This window comes from Microtus pennsylvanicus, chromosome 4, assembly GCF_037038515.1.
Source record: "Microtus pennsylvanicus isolate mMicPen1 chromosome 4, mMicPen1.hap1, whole genome shotgun sequence".
Lineage (NCBI taxonomy): Eukaryota > Metazoa > Chordata > Mammalia > Rodentia > Cricetidae > Microtus > Microtus pennsylvanicus.
Genome location: NC_134582.1, coordinates 7,106,137 through 7,122,675, shown reverse-complemented (window position 1 = coordinate 7,122,675; position 16,539 = coordinate 7,106,137). Strand labels below are relative to the sequence as shown.

Here is a 16,539-nt window from a genome sequence, read left to right as displayed (position 1 = left end):
AGAACAACAAGAGAAGTTCTTTAGGAATATGCAGGACTAAATGTAAAAATGGCAGCACTGTGTAGTTATATTTCCAACGTTAAAACGCGAAGACAACTGGTAAAAGTAGAATAAGAAGAACAAAGGTCCTCTAGTTTTACACAAGGTATTAGCAGACACTGTTCAAGGAACACTGTTAAGGTAATGATGGCTACTGCAACCCTCAGAGTGGGGCTTCTCAACAGGGGCATAATTTACATTGTGACCACATATCCTTACTGTGAAGTGTTGTTCTGTACATACAGAATGTTCTAGAGCATCCCTAGTTCTAGGTCCTAAATACCAGCAGCATCACCCCTTGTGGAGACAATAAAAATGCCCCAACAATGTCTTTGTGTAGTGCCAAAAAACTTCTGGAGTACAAAAATCACTTCCTCAAGGAAGAACCTTAAATACAGGAATATGTAGTGTTAAAAAATTAAAAAACAGTGAAAAAGACATAACATGAAGACTACTCAAAAGAAAGCTAAATAGCTCTACTAAGACAACTAAAATACTTTTTAAAGATTAAATTTTATTCATGTATATATGTGTGTGACTGTGCCACAAGTGTGGGAGGCCAGGAGTGGGCATCAGAGCCCTTGGAGCTAGAGTTACACAGGGTTGTCAGCTGCCCAACATGTGCTGCAAACTGAATTCAGGTGCATCCTCTCTCTCCAGCCCCTCAGAACAGTTTCTTAATCAGCCAGGACTAAAAAGGCCACTGTTACTTAAAAGGCTTAGATCACTAATAAAATCTAATAATCAAACAAAAACAAGAAAAAACAAAACCTCTATCCAACCACATTCTACTTAATTCATTCACAGATCACGTCACGGCTGTTGCCATTAGCCATGTATGGGCACATGGCCCTATAGAAGCCAGGGTCTGAGTTAATGTCCGTGGCTTGTTACCACCAAGGGCTCTGTGGATGTCCAGGGGTCTGGTCAGCCACCTGAGACCATGTTGATGTCCAAGGGCCATGGTGCTATCAAGGGCCATAGTGACATCCAGCTCTGAGCTGCAGTCCCACTGCAGCTGGGGTCTGTGCTGATGTTTATGGCCCACATTAGCACAGGGGGTCATTGGAACCATGTTGTGATGAGCAAGTCCCACTCTTCAGTGGCCCTGGTGTAGCTGGCCCTGCACTTTGCTGGTTACTGCAGAAGGAGAGTTGGCTACCCAAATGTCCCCTACAGCAATCCAGAGAGAGAGGGCCCTGAGCTTTGCCTGGACAAAACAGTAGAGCTGGACTGGTAGGGGTGACTGGGATCTAAGGACCTGAGAGCTGAAGAACTGACCCTGCTCCTTTCTGCAGGCTGCATTGGGTGAGCCGCCTGAGGTGGCACTAGAGAGCTCACCCAGGTAGTGACTGAGGGAAAGTTGATGGGTTGACCAAGCTAGAACCAGGGCTGTGAGTTGGCACCTCATCTATGAACTGTTGGAGCAGGTAGAGGATGAACCTACAGTTCCAAAACGGCAGGGTCTCTATAACAAAGGATATCCAAGAGGAGCCCCAGCATCAGTGGTGTAGCAGAAGCCAGAGCCTTGAGCCAGACCAATGACATCAATGACATGTGTCAGTGAAGACTTGCAAGCAAAGATGAAGGACTAAAGGCCATACTACAGCTTCCAAAAAGAGATTCTTCTGTTGTTGTTGTTGTTGTTTTGTTTATTATGTTTGGTCTTAAGTTTTTCTTTTAAATTTTGTTTTGTTTGAGGGGAAGATTGCAAGAGCAGAAAGAAGATGTGAGGGGATAAAGATGACTGAGATTGGAATTCATGCGAAAGTCACAAAGAATCAATAAAAGAAGGATTTTTAAAAAAAAAGAATCATATAGAGCAGTTTCTCAACCTGTGGGTTGTGACCCCCTTTGGAGTCACAAGCAACCATTTCACATGGGTTGCATATCAGATATTCTGTATATCAGATATGATATATGATTCATAACAGCAAAATTACAGTTATGAAGCAGCAACAAAAATAAGTATATTTGTCACTTATATTACAAAGCAGGATGCAAAAAAAACTTCCTAAGGGCTTCTTCAGTCAGCAGGTCATAGAGACTGACAAGCCTGATGAAGCCCACACATGCTATACTTGTCCTAGGCATGAACACACAGCATTAAACAAGCATACGTGCCCTTCTCATGTGACGGCTACAAGCACAAAGGACAAAACAAGTAAACTAACAGTTTACTTACAGAGAGATCCAGAATGAAAGCAAACCCAACAAGCCTCCCTGTGATGTTGACCTTAGCTGTCAACTTGATGGGTGTTAGAACCTCCTCTGCCTACATCCATGAGAAGAATGTTTCATGGGAGGTTTGGTTAAAGAGGGAAAACCCATTCTCAATGTGTGTGCATCCATGCCATAGACTGATGCCCCATGATGAATAAGCAGGAAAAGACAAGCTAGCAATCAATATTGTGTCTCTCTGCTTGGTGACTTTGGATACAATGTGGCTAGGAGGCTCACATTCCTCTTTCCCAATGAGAACAGACCATATAGACAAAGTAAACCCTCCCTTCCTTAATTGTTTTTATCAGGTATTTCTTACAGCAGTAAGAGAAATAGCAGTGTACTTCCTTACGTACTGGGGTCACCCAATGGAGGGTCTGAAAGGACCAGAGAGAAGAGACCTTCATTGTTGTTGTTATTGTTTTCGAGACAGGGTTTCTGTTTTAGCTTTGGAGCCTGTCCTGGAACTCGTTCTGTAGACCAGGTTGGGCTCGAACCCACAGAGATCCTCCTGCCTCTGCTTCCCAAGTGCTGGAATTAAAGGAGTTCACCACCACCACCCAGAGAGAGCAGGGATCTTGAAGACGAGGGAGAGGTATTGGAGCAGCAATGTGCAAGTACTGGAGAAGCATCTTCAAAGCACATGCAATAAAACTGATACAAAACAAATATAAACTGACAAAGCCATACTACTCTGAAAACTGTTCTTGCCATGTTCATAGAAAAGAGAGGGTCGTGACACATAGCATGGACAAGACATGGACTGCCAGGGAAGCATCAGAATGGAGTTTTATTCTCATTTCAATTATCATTATTTATTAGCAGCTCTAAGCCTGAGAATAATTCGTTTCCAAAAAGGACTTTAAAAACATGCTTTGCCTTATTTGTCAAGAGGACAAAGTAATTCTTCTGCTTTTGCTATTTGAGATAGGGCCTGACTATATAGATCAGGCTGGCCTAAAACTCACTTGAGACCTTACTGCCTCTGCAATTGTAACTGCAGGTTCACATTATCCATAGAAATAAATGTGCAGAAATTGATCTGCAAAGGTAACCAGAACTGCACTGGCTGTTTGAAAGAGGAGCCAAGGAAATAGAAAAGGTTTTAATACCCATGACCAAATACACAGCGGAAGGCTGAAGTGATAGCTCAGTGGTTAAGAGCACTTGCTGCTCTTGCAGAGGACCCAGGTTCAGTTCCCAGCACTCACATGGTAGCTCACAACTGTCCATAACTCCAGTTCCAGGAAATCTGACACCCTCTTCTGGCTTTTATAGGCACCAAGACACACATGGTACTTTTATACATACGTGCAGACAAAAGTATTCATACATGTAAAATTGTTGTGGGAGCGGCGGGGCTGCGTCCCCAGCACCCGGCCGCCCACATGGCTAGCTTATGCCCCGAAATAATTACATGGAAACTGTAAACACTTTTAAACACTGCCTGGCCCATTAGTTCCAGTTTCTTATTGGCTAGCTCTTACATATCGATATAACCCATTTCTAATAATCTGTGTAACTCCACGAGCTGGCTTACCAGGAAAGATCTTACCCTGCATCTGTCTGGATTGGGAGAATCATGGCGACTCTCTGATTCAGCTTCTTTCTCCCAGCATTCTGTTCTGTTTTCTCCGCCTACCTAATTTTCTGTCCTCTTAAAGGGCCAAGGCAGTCTCTTTATTTAACCAATGAAAACAACAATCAAAACAGCAGACTCCCACATCATAAAATAACACACACACATACAAATGGATTATCATATTGCTGGTACAGGAGGGGGAAAAACAGGGAAAAACTAAAGAATCATGAGAAAGAAAAGGGGCTCCTAACCCTTGCAGACTGGCAATCAAGAGGGTCTCCCAAACCAGATTATGAACCACGTCATCAGTAAAAACATGTCTTGGTTTCCTTCTGACCTGTCTATAAATAAGAATATTCCTTAGCCCTCTGTGACCTATGCTTTTATCTTATGAGTCTATAGATGATCAATACACCTCAGAAGCCACCCTATGATCTCACTCTTGTTTGGGATTTTAGACGGGTTAGGTTGATGTTTTTAAGACACTGTCTCATGTAGCCCAAACTGGCCTCCAGTTCACTATGTTCAGTTTCATGAGAGGCAAGCAAACACTCTAACCAACTAAGCCACACCCCCAACCCACGATCTCATTTCCTCAATAAAGATGCCTTAGATAAGTTTACCAAAACTTACTCTTTACTAAATCTTTTAGATTCTTACAGTATTATAATTTCAAAAGCCACAAAATCATGTGAATAGCTTATAGTGAGAAACTTCAAAGTTTTGAGAAGCCATGCACACTTCTGGATATGTAATACTGCCTTCTTGATTTCTTATTTAATATTACACAACGTGTACACATGTCTGTGCACATGTGCAGGTCAGAAGGACCCTTTTTAGGAACTGGTTTTCCTCCCATCTCCTCAGCTTACACAGCTAAAGAACCCTCTCACTGGCCCAAAACTATTTTACTTTTTTTTTTCTTTTCTTTGACAGTGCCTCACTATATAGGCCGGTAAACTCAAGAGACCAGTCTGCCTCTACCTCGTACATCCTGGGACTAAAAGCATGTGCCTGGAGCTCTTCTTAGACCTGTCCTATGTTCTAAATGCCGAGCTTAAATCTGTATTCAAACCTCAAGTCTGACGCTACTTCCTGCTAACTTGGCCTAAAATTCTTTTCTGCAGCAGTCGAGCATCCGACTGGGCGACAGAGGTCTCTACAAGGAACTCCTGAGGCTACAGGCAACAGTGCAGGGTTACAGCTCCCCTGCCCTCATTGCCACCAAGGGTGATGACATGGAAGACCTCTGTGAAGCGTAAGTACACAGAAAGAAATGGCACCTATTTTCTCCCACTTTAAACAACCTCTCTACCAATCAAACTGTCAGCTCATCTTAGGGGCTCCATATTACCTTCTACAAATTACATTGTAGGCGATGGCGAGGGCACAAAGGAGCTTGAAGCAAGTATTTTCCATGAAATGGTCCGTTTTTTTTCTTTTCTGCATAAGATTCTATCTTTCAACAAACTTTCTAAATAAACTAGAAAAATGAATATTTATTCAAACTACAATCAAAATTCAAAACACCAGCTAATAAACATAAGAGTTTTTAGGGTATTTTTTCATTAAGGTTCTCTCAATGATCACGTTGCAAGAGTCGCATTCTTACCAGTCTGAATGCTGGAAGAGCAGTGTGATGGGCTCCGGAAGCTCACTCTGAGCAATACCAAGTCTAGTAATGCAGCCTTTGAACTGGCAAGCAATTTGTTCCCTCTCCAAAGCAATTTTCCTATTGTATTGAAAATTTTACCTCAGTATTTAAAAACAATAAGATGATGAATAATGGATTTTTTTCCCAGAGGCAGGATAAGCAGAGAATCCTAAGTGTCTTTGTTGCCTGGTGTCATACACACTTAATTGGTTTGTCACTCAAGAGAAATCAACGTTTCCAGCAATTAAGTATAATTCTGGAAACATTTTTAAAATGAGTAAAAACAATGAGAACAAAGAAAACAAGAGATGACACAGACCCAAGTGTACTGTCTCATTCAAGGAGGACGTGCCACCTCAGCTGTTGCCGCAGGCAGCGACCGACTGCTCAAGTACTGGAGGGCACGCAATTTCCACGGACCCAAGAGAGTGAAAGCCAGGGCGGTGGCTATCTCACACTCGCCTGCTACCTTAAGTGTCGAAGCTCTGCTGTTTCAAACTATTCTTGGGAATTTATATTAAAAAAATTTAAAGTAAACCAAATGCTCAAAACTTTAGAAAAAATAACCTCCTTTGCCTGCACGCTAACAAAGTAAAAAAACAACAAAACAAGTAACTGCTGTATAAGTAAATTGCATACATCCTGTTAAATGGAGCCGAGGAGTTCAATTGTGCCACTAACGAGTCATTACTAAGAAGCGGCTGAGAAACTAAGCCTCTCCAGCCTCTATGAGCAGAAAAAAAAGGGTTCGAAGGCTGGAATGCTCTGCCCCTTGGCCATAAAAAATGGCTTACGGAAGGTAGAGGCACAATTACTACAAAGAATTCACCAAGTGCATGGAAAGACAGAGAGAATTTAAAGAAACAATAACAAAAAGCAAGAGAGTTTATCAAGTCATGGGGTGGTTGAAATTCTTTTATTGCTGTTGGAGGGAAACTGCTTGGTGTCCTAACTATGGGTCATCTGAGATCTGTCTACATGTGAGTGAACTGGCAGGCATCTCATTATCTTGCTGAGTAGTAAATTTTATGCCTTAAGTTGTTTTGAGTCTGGTCACTTCTGTCCCATGGTCATTTCTGTAAGGTACCTCGGTCATGGGTGTTGAGCTCCAAATGTCTCTGTAAGGTACTATGGGGTCACTAGAGATCAGGCATGATTATTAAAGTGTGGGCATTCTGTTTTTATTTTGAGCCTCTCCAAATGTGTGATAAAAGCTTAATGTCTCAGCGTCAGGACAGGACCTAACCCAAGGTACTCCTGTGTGAGTCACCCTCAAAAAGGCCGAATGGGATCATGGAGGAGGCTGGCTCTCTCATGGTCTGGTGCCACCCAGAAAAAGCAAGAAGACATGCTGGCATTAAAGCACCTTGACACTGAAACATGGAGCCCTAGAGAGCAATGTCTGCCCTTTACCAACAGACTAAAACTAGACTAATGGTAGGCAGTACTGACCAGCACCATCATCAAAGGAACAAGGGAAACAGTACCAGGAAGAAATGCCATGGTCCTGGCTGAAATAACAAGCACAAGGAGAAAGGCTAGCTAGTTCCTTGAGCTGGGAAGTAACCACAACATTAAACTAGTAGGGTTGGTTTTTTTGTCTTTTAAATTTTTTATTATTTTTTTATGTGTATGTGATATAGGTATGAATAATTTGCATTGACATGGATTTTGCTTTAGTGATATAAATTTAAGGTCAATATTGTTCTATGTATATGTGTTTCTGATCTTGATTAAGGTATTGTGATTGTGTAGTTCACTTAAAATGTAATATATATAGCTTGTTAATAGATAATCATAATAGTCAAGTTTGTAGTCATGTTAGTTAAGATTTTCTAGATGTACATAGATATATTTTAGATAGGCATTCTTCATATTTTTCAAAGATTATAGAATATGGCATTTTAAATGTTTTAAAAACTTAGACACTCTGCTTCTGGCAGCACCAATCTACTTCAAGAGGAAGATGGGCATTGAAGAGGCTCCTTATGGAGTATGATAGTCATTTGGGCAAGAAACTGCTCTTGCCTGGACTATTACATAAACTGGAAACAGAGAATCCACAGAGAGAGGACTACTGAACTTGCCTAAAGGTGAGATGATCTTTCGGGGTTCCTGATTCATGAAGGAGTCTGCAAGACATTCTGCAGGACACAAGAGATAGTGACTGAACTGACTTTGAATTTTCCTGCTTCATGGAAATGTCTCTGGATACTATGGGCCTGTAGGCCGAAGATGGATGCCCCAGCGGTACAAAAGAACTTTGGGTGACTGTCCAGGCAGTGAGATGTCTCTGTCATTTCTAGAGTTTGAAAGTTGCTTATTTCTTGTTTGCTTAGGTAATATTGTATCTTTCTGGAGTCTTTGATGGAGTTGAAGAATAGTTAGTTAGAGTTATAGTTTTCCTTAGTTATGATAAAGATTATTGTAATTTTTACTTGATAACTGTTTTGTTATATGTAATTTTGCTATGTTAAGTTAAAGCCTTCCTTCTTTTTGTTTAAACAGAAAAAGGGGAAATGATGGAGGAAGGTCATTGGCTAATAAAGAAACTGCCTTGGCCCATTTTACTGGTTAGAACATAGGTGGGTGGAGTAAACAGAACAGAATGCTGGGAGGAAGAGGAAGTGAGCTCAGACTCGACAGTTCTGCTCTCTGAAGCAGAGGCTTGCTCCCCTCTCCCGGGCAGACACATGAAGCTCAGACCCAGGACGGACGTAGGCTAGAATCTTTCCCAGTAAGACTGATGCTACACAGATTATTAGAGATGGGTTGATCGGGATATGAGAATTAGCCTGTAAGGACTAGAGTTAATGGGCCAAGCAGTGTTTAAAAGAATACAATTTGTGTGTTGTTATTTCTGGTGTAAAGCTAGCTGTGTGGGAGCCGGGCAGGATGAAAAGCAGCCCCGCTGCTCCTATTACAACATCATGTATGGGTGTTTTACCTGCCATGTATGTATGTGTACCACGTGTATGCTTGGTGCTCATGAGGCCAAATGAGGGCATTGGAATCCTTGGGACTGTTTTAGCAGATGGTTGTGAGCTGCCATAGGTGCTGGGAATCAAGCCCAGGTCCTCCAGGAGAGCCCCCAGTGTTCTTAACTACTGAGCCATCTCTCCAGCCCCAATGTATTAGTGATTTCTAAAAAGTCCTATAGAATTCTTAGAATAAGAAATTATACCAATATTATACATAGAAACTTTTGAACTATAATGACATAATATCCACTATTAAACACAAAAATAAATACAAATACAGAAATGTTAAGGGTCATGACCTGTTAGCTCAGGACATAAATTCTAGTTGCCTATAACTATTATGGACTCAATTCTATCTTCATACTAATACTTCAGATGTGAAAAAACTAACTGAAGCATGCCTACTCTGAAAAGTGTAAAGAATTTCTTGTTTTCAAGTTGAACTATGGATCCCTTTCCAGAGAAATTCTCTGTTAACTTGTACAAAAAAAATTCTGAAATCCCCCCCCACAAAAAAAGCATGGGCCAAAGAGCAAGCAGAAAAGCACCATCTTAAGACCCACCGTGAGGCTGAGTGCTCCTGACAGAGTCTTGGGCTCATCCTCAACACCACAAATGAGCCAGATCCCTTTAGCTGTAATTATCACAGCAAAAAAATTTCATCTTTATAATTACTAAAATATTAAATCATCAGAATCATGAAACTTTTAGAAATCAAAAGAAAGTATGTATAGATCATCAACATAAGAAAGCTAGCATTATAAAAATCTTTGTTACATACACCAAGAAACACTAATATTTTGCAGATAACCAGACAACACCCATCTGTTCTCAGCATGAGTCTCTTATTAAAGAATGAAATTTAGCTATTATAATATGGCAAGTGCCTCTAAGCAGGGCCAATAACTCCAACACTGGGAAACTCGAAGAAAAAGTACTAACGAACATGGGTAAACAACACCCTGATGTTCACTGTCATTCAGTCATCTTCCAGCTATAAAGTTAATCTGAGTAAATCAGTCATCACTTAAAACAGAGAAACAAAACACAAAACCAACAGATGCTTTACTTGTATTCAAGAGAAATCAAAACCTCACACGAACAAAAAATAAAACAAAAATCCTATAGATCCGAATGACTCAGAAGGAAGGGTAAGAAGATGAAGGCTGAGGTGGCTGGGTACGGTTCAGGGTACAGGGCACAAAGCAGTTTGTTCGCTTGTCTGTTTGCTGGGGATGATGATAATGCTCCAGCACTTCCAGTAATGGCTGCACAGATCTATAACTGAGCTAAAAAGCAAAAAACTGCACACTTAAAATTAGTGATGTGTATGGGATGACAAATATACAAATATCAAAATACTGTTAAACAACAAGAAATACATAATAAAAGTGATTTTCTCTTTCTTCTTTCTTTCTTCCTTTCTTTCTTTCTTTCTTTCTTTCTTTCTTTCTTTCTTTCTTTCTTTTTTACTGGCTTTTAGAGACAAGGTTGTTCTATGTAAGAGCCATGGCTAACCTGAAACTGGTTTTGTAGACCAGGCTGCCTCAAACTCACAGAAATCCACCTGCCTCTGCCTCTGTAGTCCTGGGATAAACGGTGTGCACCACCATCACCCACCCAGCAAAAAGTACTTTGTAAATGAAAGAGTAGAGCTGAAGGAATGCACTGGTGACAAGGGGTTTGGCAGCAAATCATTCCTTGGGTTTAATTTATTTAAAATCTCTCTCAATTTCTCTCTCTCTCTCTCTCTCTCTCTCTGTCTCTCTCTCTCTCTCTCTCTCTCTCTCTCTCTCTCACACACACACACACACACACACACACACACGCAGGCACACACAGTGGAGGAGGGTGAGAAGAGGGAAGAGAGGAGAAAATAGGGTGTGTGAAGAACTCAGACCACTTTCCAGATATAAAGACCTTAAGGCTGTGGGGCATTCAGGCTTCAGTAACCAGACACTCCTTTAGCAAGCCAACAAGACTAGTGGGAATTTCAAATGGGAGCAAACAGAACATCCTTGCCCACTCAGGTTAGGTTGTTCAGCCAACCTAACCAAATGGTGCTATGTAGGGAACCTGGTCATTCAAGGCAGTGTCTCGCCATTCCCCAGGTACTACTAAGATGATACCACAGGAAGTCTGGTAAAACTGGAGGATTAAGCAAGGTTCAAGTCTTATCACATATCCAGTGTCCAGGATGCAATGAAAAGAAAAAAAGAAGGGAAGGAAGAAAAAAAAATCTCAATTTGAATGAGAAAAAGAAAATCCAGAGATGTTAGCATCAAAATTACAGATCACAAAATTTTCTGACATGAATTTTAAAAATCTATCACTAAAAAAAATGCTTAACTGGTGTGGTAGTTTTAATGTAATTGACCCCATAATCTCATAGAGAGTGGCAGGAGAAGTGGCCTTGTTGGAGGATGTGTGTTGCTGTAGGGGCAGGATCTGAGATTTCCTATGCTCAAGAAACCAACCACCGTCACAGACAATTTCCTATTTCCTTTTGATAAAAATGCAGCCAGAACCTTTTCTGCCTGCATGCCACCATGCTCCCTGCCATGATGATAATGGACTAACCCTCTGAAACTATAAGCAACAATCTCAATTTAATGTTTTGTTTTATAGAGTTACTGTGGGGCTGGAGAGATGGCTCAGTGGTTAAGAGCACTAGCTGCTCTTCCAGATTTGGGTTCAATTCCCAGAACCCACATGGCAGCTCACAACTGTCTCTAACTCCAGTTCCAGGGATCCAGCATCTTCACACAGACATATATGCAGGCAAAACAACAGTGCACATAAAATAAAAATAAATTATTTTAAAAAAGAGTTACTGTGGTCATGGTGTCTCTTCCCAGAAATAGAAACACGAACTAAGAAAATGGGAAGCTATGCAGATGGCACAGTTGGTAAACTGCCTGCCATAAAAGCATGAGGACTTCAGATTGGATCCCTACCATCCACATAAAAGCCAGAAGCAGCACGTCTCTAACCCTAAAGATGAGGACATGAAGACAGGCAGAACATTTGAGCTCATTGTTCAGCCAACCTAACCAAATGCTGAGTCCAGATTCAATGAGAGATGCTGCCTCAGGAAATAAGGTAGAGGCAGGTGGACCTCTATGTGTTCAAGGCCAACTTGGTGGACACAAAAAGTTCTAGGACAGCCAGAACTATACAACAGAGACTCTATCTCAAAAAAAAAAAAAGGAAGGAAGGAAGGAAGGAAGGAAGGAAGGAAGGAAGGAAGGAAGGAAGGAAGAACTCAAGATGCAGAACAAATCAAAAAGATACCCAAATAGATTTCTGGCCTACAAACACACATACACATAAATACATATACATGAACATATGGATACACCCACAAGAACATATACATTACATATACACACAAGCTTCAGTGGGCAACTTTGAATATATGAATAATAAATGCAAAAATAATCCCCACAGGGAGCTAACATAAAGAAAAACCAAGTGGAATTTAAAGATGAAAAGGCGAGCAGAATAGATGGGAGAACTGGCTAACTTGAGACAGAAGAGGAACTGGCCAACAGAACAGGAAATGGACCTCAAGCAAATGAGACACTCGGGGCCTGGAAACAACACAAGGAAAAACTTCTCAAGTATTACCAATGCCACAGATAAAGAAATGCCAGAGAAAGAGGCTCAAAACTATTTCCACAAGGACAAAAAATAAAAGGATGAACCAAAAGAAATCCATGGAAAACTCATACTATTAAACTACTGATCTTTTTTTAAGTGGTGAGAGAAATCCCATCTAGAGAGAAAGCAACTCAGCTGACAACGGATTGCTCATCAGAACCACGAGCTCTCTGTGGCGTAACTTTTTCAGATGCTGAAAGAAATGTCGTTCTCATTTGCAATATAGTTCTTTTCCTTTTCCTCCAGGAATGCCTCCTGGTGGATGTCTGAAAACACACATTACCAAACAATACACATGGCTACGATTTTTCCTATACATATACACCTATAATACAATTTAATAACAATACATGTCTAAAGAGATTGACACATTCATTTCTTTTGTGCTTGGGAACACTATTGGGTAAATGGGAATTATTTAAACACTAAAGTTGCAGAACAGTCAACACCATGACAGTCAACACAAGAATAGAGGCAAGTTCAAGTGGCTAATCATCAGGTAATAGAGACAGAGCACAGAAGGGATGGCTCACTCATCTCAGACAGGATGGACTAAGAGACTTCATGCACTATCCAGAGCAGCACATCTAAACTGCTTATTTCTGGAAATTTGCATTTAATATTTTCAAAGCATGCTGTGTATAATACATCCACTTGAAAGCACACGAAGTAAAAGTGTAAAGGGTAGTTATTATACTGGTGAAATTGGCCTTTAGAAAGGTTGGGGAAACAGAGACCTACTCAGATAAAGGAAAACTAAGAGAACTTATTTTCAACAAACCTACTCCCAAAGAATCACTACAGAATTGTTTAAATGGAGCAGAAATAAGAAATTCTAGAATATCAGAAAATGGGCAGTCAACAGAAAGGGCAAAAATATGACTCAATGCAAGAAACTTTGTCTTCTTGAGGTTTCTAAACTAAAAGATGAAGCAAAAGCTACAACAGTGTCAGATGTGGGCTTCCAATATATACAAGGGGAACATCTGTATACTTTCAAAATGCAAAACTTACATAGAACATTACAAGTACATTGCCAAGGAATTGGCTAAAGGGACATAAAGAGGTAAATATTACACTTAAATATAGTATACTGTGGTGCACTGTACGTGTATATACTACAATGTCTAGAGCTACTCTATCTGCAACACAGGGAGAGGCACTGAAAAACACTATACATGAGTCAAAACAGTTCTATGAGTGCGAAAGGCTAGTCTGGGCTAGCCTGGTCTACAAAGTGAACCTGCCTCAAAAAAAGTTTGTTCAAATAACCCAAAAGACAGCCAGAAAAGGATGAAAATGAGAAATGGAAAGTAAAATGCTGCACTTAGGTTCTAATGTATGGAAAATCAGCTTGAAGATTAATGGCTTCAGATACCTATTTCAAAAAGTACTGAGCCAGGCATGATAGTGTAGGCCTGTAATCCCAACACTCGGGATGTGGAGACAGGAGGATAAGGAGTTCTAGGCCACTGCTCTACAGTGTCAGACCCTGACTCAAAAAAGAAAAAAAGAAAAAAAGGAAAGGAAGAAAGAAGGAAGGAAGGAAGGAGTGGGATGACCTAGACAAACTGAACAAAGAAAGAAAATAATCAGAAACAAAGAGGAGTATTACATAATCATAAAACCAAAAACCCAGCATTAGACATTGACTCTCAGGAGTCATCAAGCAGTATGTAGGTATCAAACAGGAGAGCTTCAGAGTATGTAGAACAAAAAGACTCAAAATATGACAAGAAGGAATTTAAAAAGCTGCACATCTCCAAATTTCCTAAAATTGAATCACTTATAAAACTATTAATGCAGTTCTCTTCTGGGTACCACCAAAGAGAATGGGAGAAATGGTGGCTTGGTGCATCTACTTCTTGGACGTTAAGCACTCTGAAAAGGAGCACCTAACAACCAACGTTCCCATAAGAGTAAAATATATGAACCACCAATTTAAAGATGAGGAGACTGGGGCTTAGAGAAAAGAAACGACCCCAGGTCATAGTAGTTAAGTACATGGACCAAGATCCAAATCAGTTCTCTAACATCATTCGAACACTTGCCCTGTTAGTCTCTAGATTTCCAATAGTCCTTAGTGTCCAGCCTGATGACCCTTGCAGTATACTCAATAATTTCCATAAAAACAAATCCGGCAGGGCGTTGTGGCACATGCCTTTAATCCCAGCACTAGGGGAGGCAAAGGCAGATGGAGCTAGCTCTATGATTTAGAGAACGGTCTGCTCTGCAGAGCCAGTTTCAGGCCAGCCAAGGATACACAGTGAAACCTTGTTTTTAAACAGAAAAATAAATAATGTTAAACCCAAAAAGTATTTAAAAGCTCTGATTTGGAAGGGACTAGCTCAGTGATATCTACATTTTTCTTCTTCGTACTAAGGGCTGTTTCTTCAATACAGAGGTATTGGTAACTACAAGGTAATTAACTCTCCACTTTAAAGTTTCTTTTATAAACCATAGTATTACTTTCTTTGTGTAAGACATTATATATGAGTATGAGACTTCCGCTTGAAGCAAGGTCTGCACATTTTAAATGCATTGATAAACTATGGCCCCTCTCTAAAGAATCCATGTCTACCCTCCAAAACAGCTGTCAACAGAAAGTACTGTTCCGTACACTCGTGGCTCAGGACAAAGTGGGACTAATAAGCGCTTCGCGTCGGGAAAAATCAGTGACACCCAGAAGACGTGCTTTTCACACTCAACGTGAGTTGCACCTGTCACCTCGGCCAGCTCGCCCACACGGTAAGTTCTGGGACTCCCGACGCACGGGAGAGGCGGAGCGGCGTCCCTGAGCGCCTGGGCGCGGCTCAGTCCGCCGCCCTCGACTCTGGAGTCCGAGGCCTGGTGGACGCCCGACTCGACGACCCCTCAAGGACCACGGGCGGCGGGGACGACCCGCGGCGCCGGGAAGGATCGGGCCCGCGGTTACCTGCCGCGCCGGTCGGCACCCGGCCCGGGCCCGGTGGCGCTGTAGTAGGCCGCGCGTCTGTGGCTGGCTGAGGCGGCAGCCGCGCTGCGCACCGGGTACAGAGGGATCTGATCCGCCATGCTCCGGCCAGCCCCGCCAGCTAGACTCAACTCCGCGTCTCCTCCCAGCCGGGTACACTCACTTCCAGCCAGGGCCACAGCACCCCAGCGCGGCGCCCCACCCCCGAGTGTCGCCTGCTGATGGCGTCACAGAGCGGCGGAAGACCGCTCTGGGGCGTGGCTGTCACAGGTCCCACCCCTGCCGGCAGTGTCTGATGAGGGAGATTTGAAAAGAGAGTCGCCTTGTCATTCTTAAGCTCCGCCCCTGTCCTTTGTCACCCAACTGTTACAGTATTGCCAGAGGCTCTTTCTCTTAAGTCTCTCTTCTCTCTCTCCTCTCCTCTTCTCTTCTCTCTCTCTCTCTCTCTCTCTCTCTCTCTCTCTCTCTCTCTCTCTCTCTCTCTCTCTCTCTCTCTCTCTCTCTCTCTCTCTCTCTCTCTCTCTCTCTCTCCTCTCTCTCTCCTCTCTCTCTGTGTCCCTTTCTCTGTGTCCCTTTCTGTCTCTGTCTCTTCCCTCTTGTCTCCTTTTCTTCTCTTTCCTTGCCTTTCTTTGTGTGTCTCTCTCTCTGCGTGTGTCACCTTCTGTCTCTCCTCCCTCTCTCTCTGTCTCTCCTGTGTGTCTACTCTGTTTCTCTCCTTTTTTTCTGTGTTTCTTTCTGCTCTTTTTCTGTCTTTCTGTGTCTCTTTCTGTCTCCATCCTCTCTGACACTCCTCTCTCTCTCTCTCTCTCTCTCTCTCTCTCTCTCTCTCTCTCACACACACACACACACACACACACACACACACACACACACACACACACACACCGGCCCTGCAACCGACCCCCTTTGTTGGAGTGCTCTAGCCCAGTGGTTCTATTGTCTCCAGTTTCTTGGAAGCCTAGCTGTAGAAGTGAAGGTGAATGCAGCCCGCAAGTCAGGTTCTGGCAGGATTCACATGCTTGGAAACCCTACCTGTGCCATTCCAGACCTGAACTCATTCAGTCATCAAAGGTCCAGCCTTCATTTGCAAAGGTGGATGGTGAAAGCCACTACACTTCTCAGCCTAGACCAGCCCAGGATCCTCATCAATACCTGTGGGGCTGTCTATGCTACACCAGGGCTAATTCCTCTCTGTGTTCCACTGTCGACCAAACTCCTCCTTTATGCTGCTAGTTATCTTTCATTCCATCTGAAGAATAAGCTGGGCCTGCTCTGAGTCACTTTGTAGTATAGAATAGCCACGTTCAGGTTCTGCCTATCCTTGAGCAGCTCTGTTTGACAAACCAAGAGCCTTGAACTTAGCTATTCTGAATTTTGTTTATACAGGTAAGTGCCCACCATCTGCCAGCACACCAGGAGGCACAAACTGATCATTTATTTTATG

General features: G+C 42.2%; 1 protein-coding gene across 11 annotated transcripts in view; it reads right to left on the bottom strand.

Annotated features, from left to right (window-relative positions):
- Atp9b (ATPase phospholipid transporting 9B (putative)) overlaps positions 1–15,318 on the bottom strand; it is a 204,468-nt gene extending 189,150 nt beyond the window's left edge. For 9 of the 11 annotated variants that reach the window (XM_075968164.1, XM_075968159.1, XM_075968162.1 and 6 more), the window contains exon 1: positions 15,078–15,302. In XM_075968164.1, coding sequence (XP_075824279.1) covers positions 15,078–15,196 — 119 coding nt within the window. In that variant the 5' untranslated portion in view covers positions 15,197–15,302. Of the gene's footprint in view, positions 1–15,077 lie in introns of all 11 variants that reach the window. The other 2 variants (XM_075968168.1, XM_075968166.1) reach the window with 2 other exon arrangements.
- Positions 15,319–16,539: the final 1,221 nt, after the last annotated feature.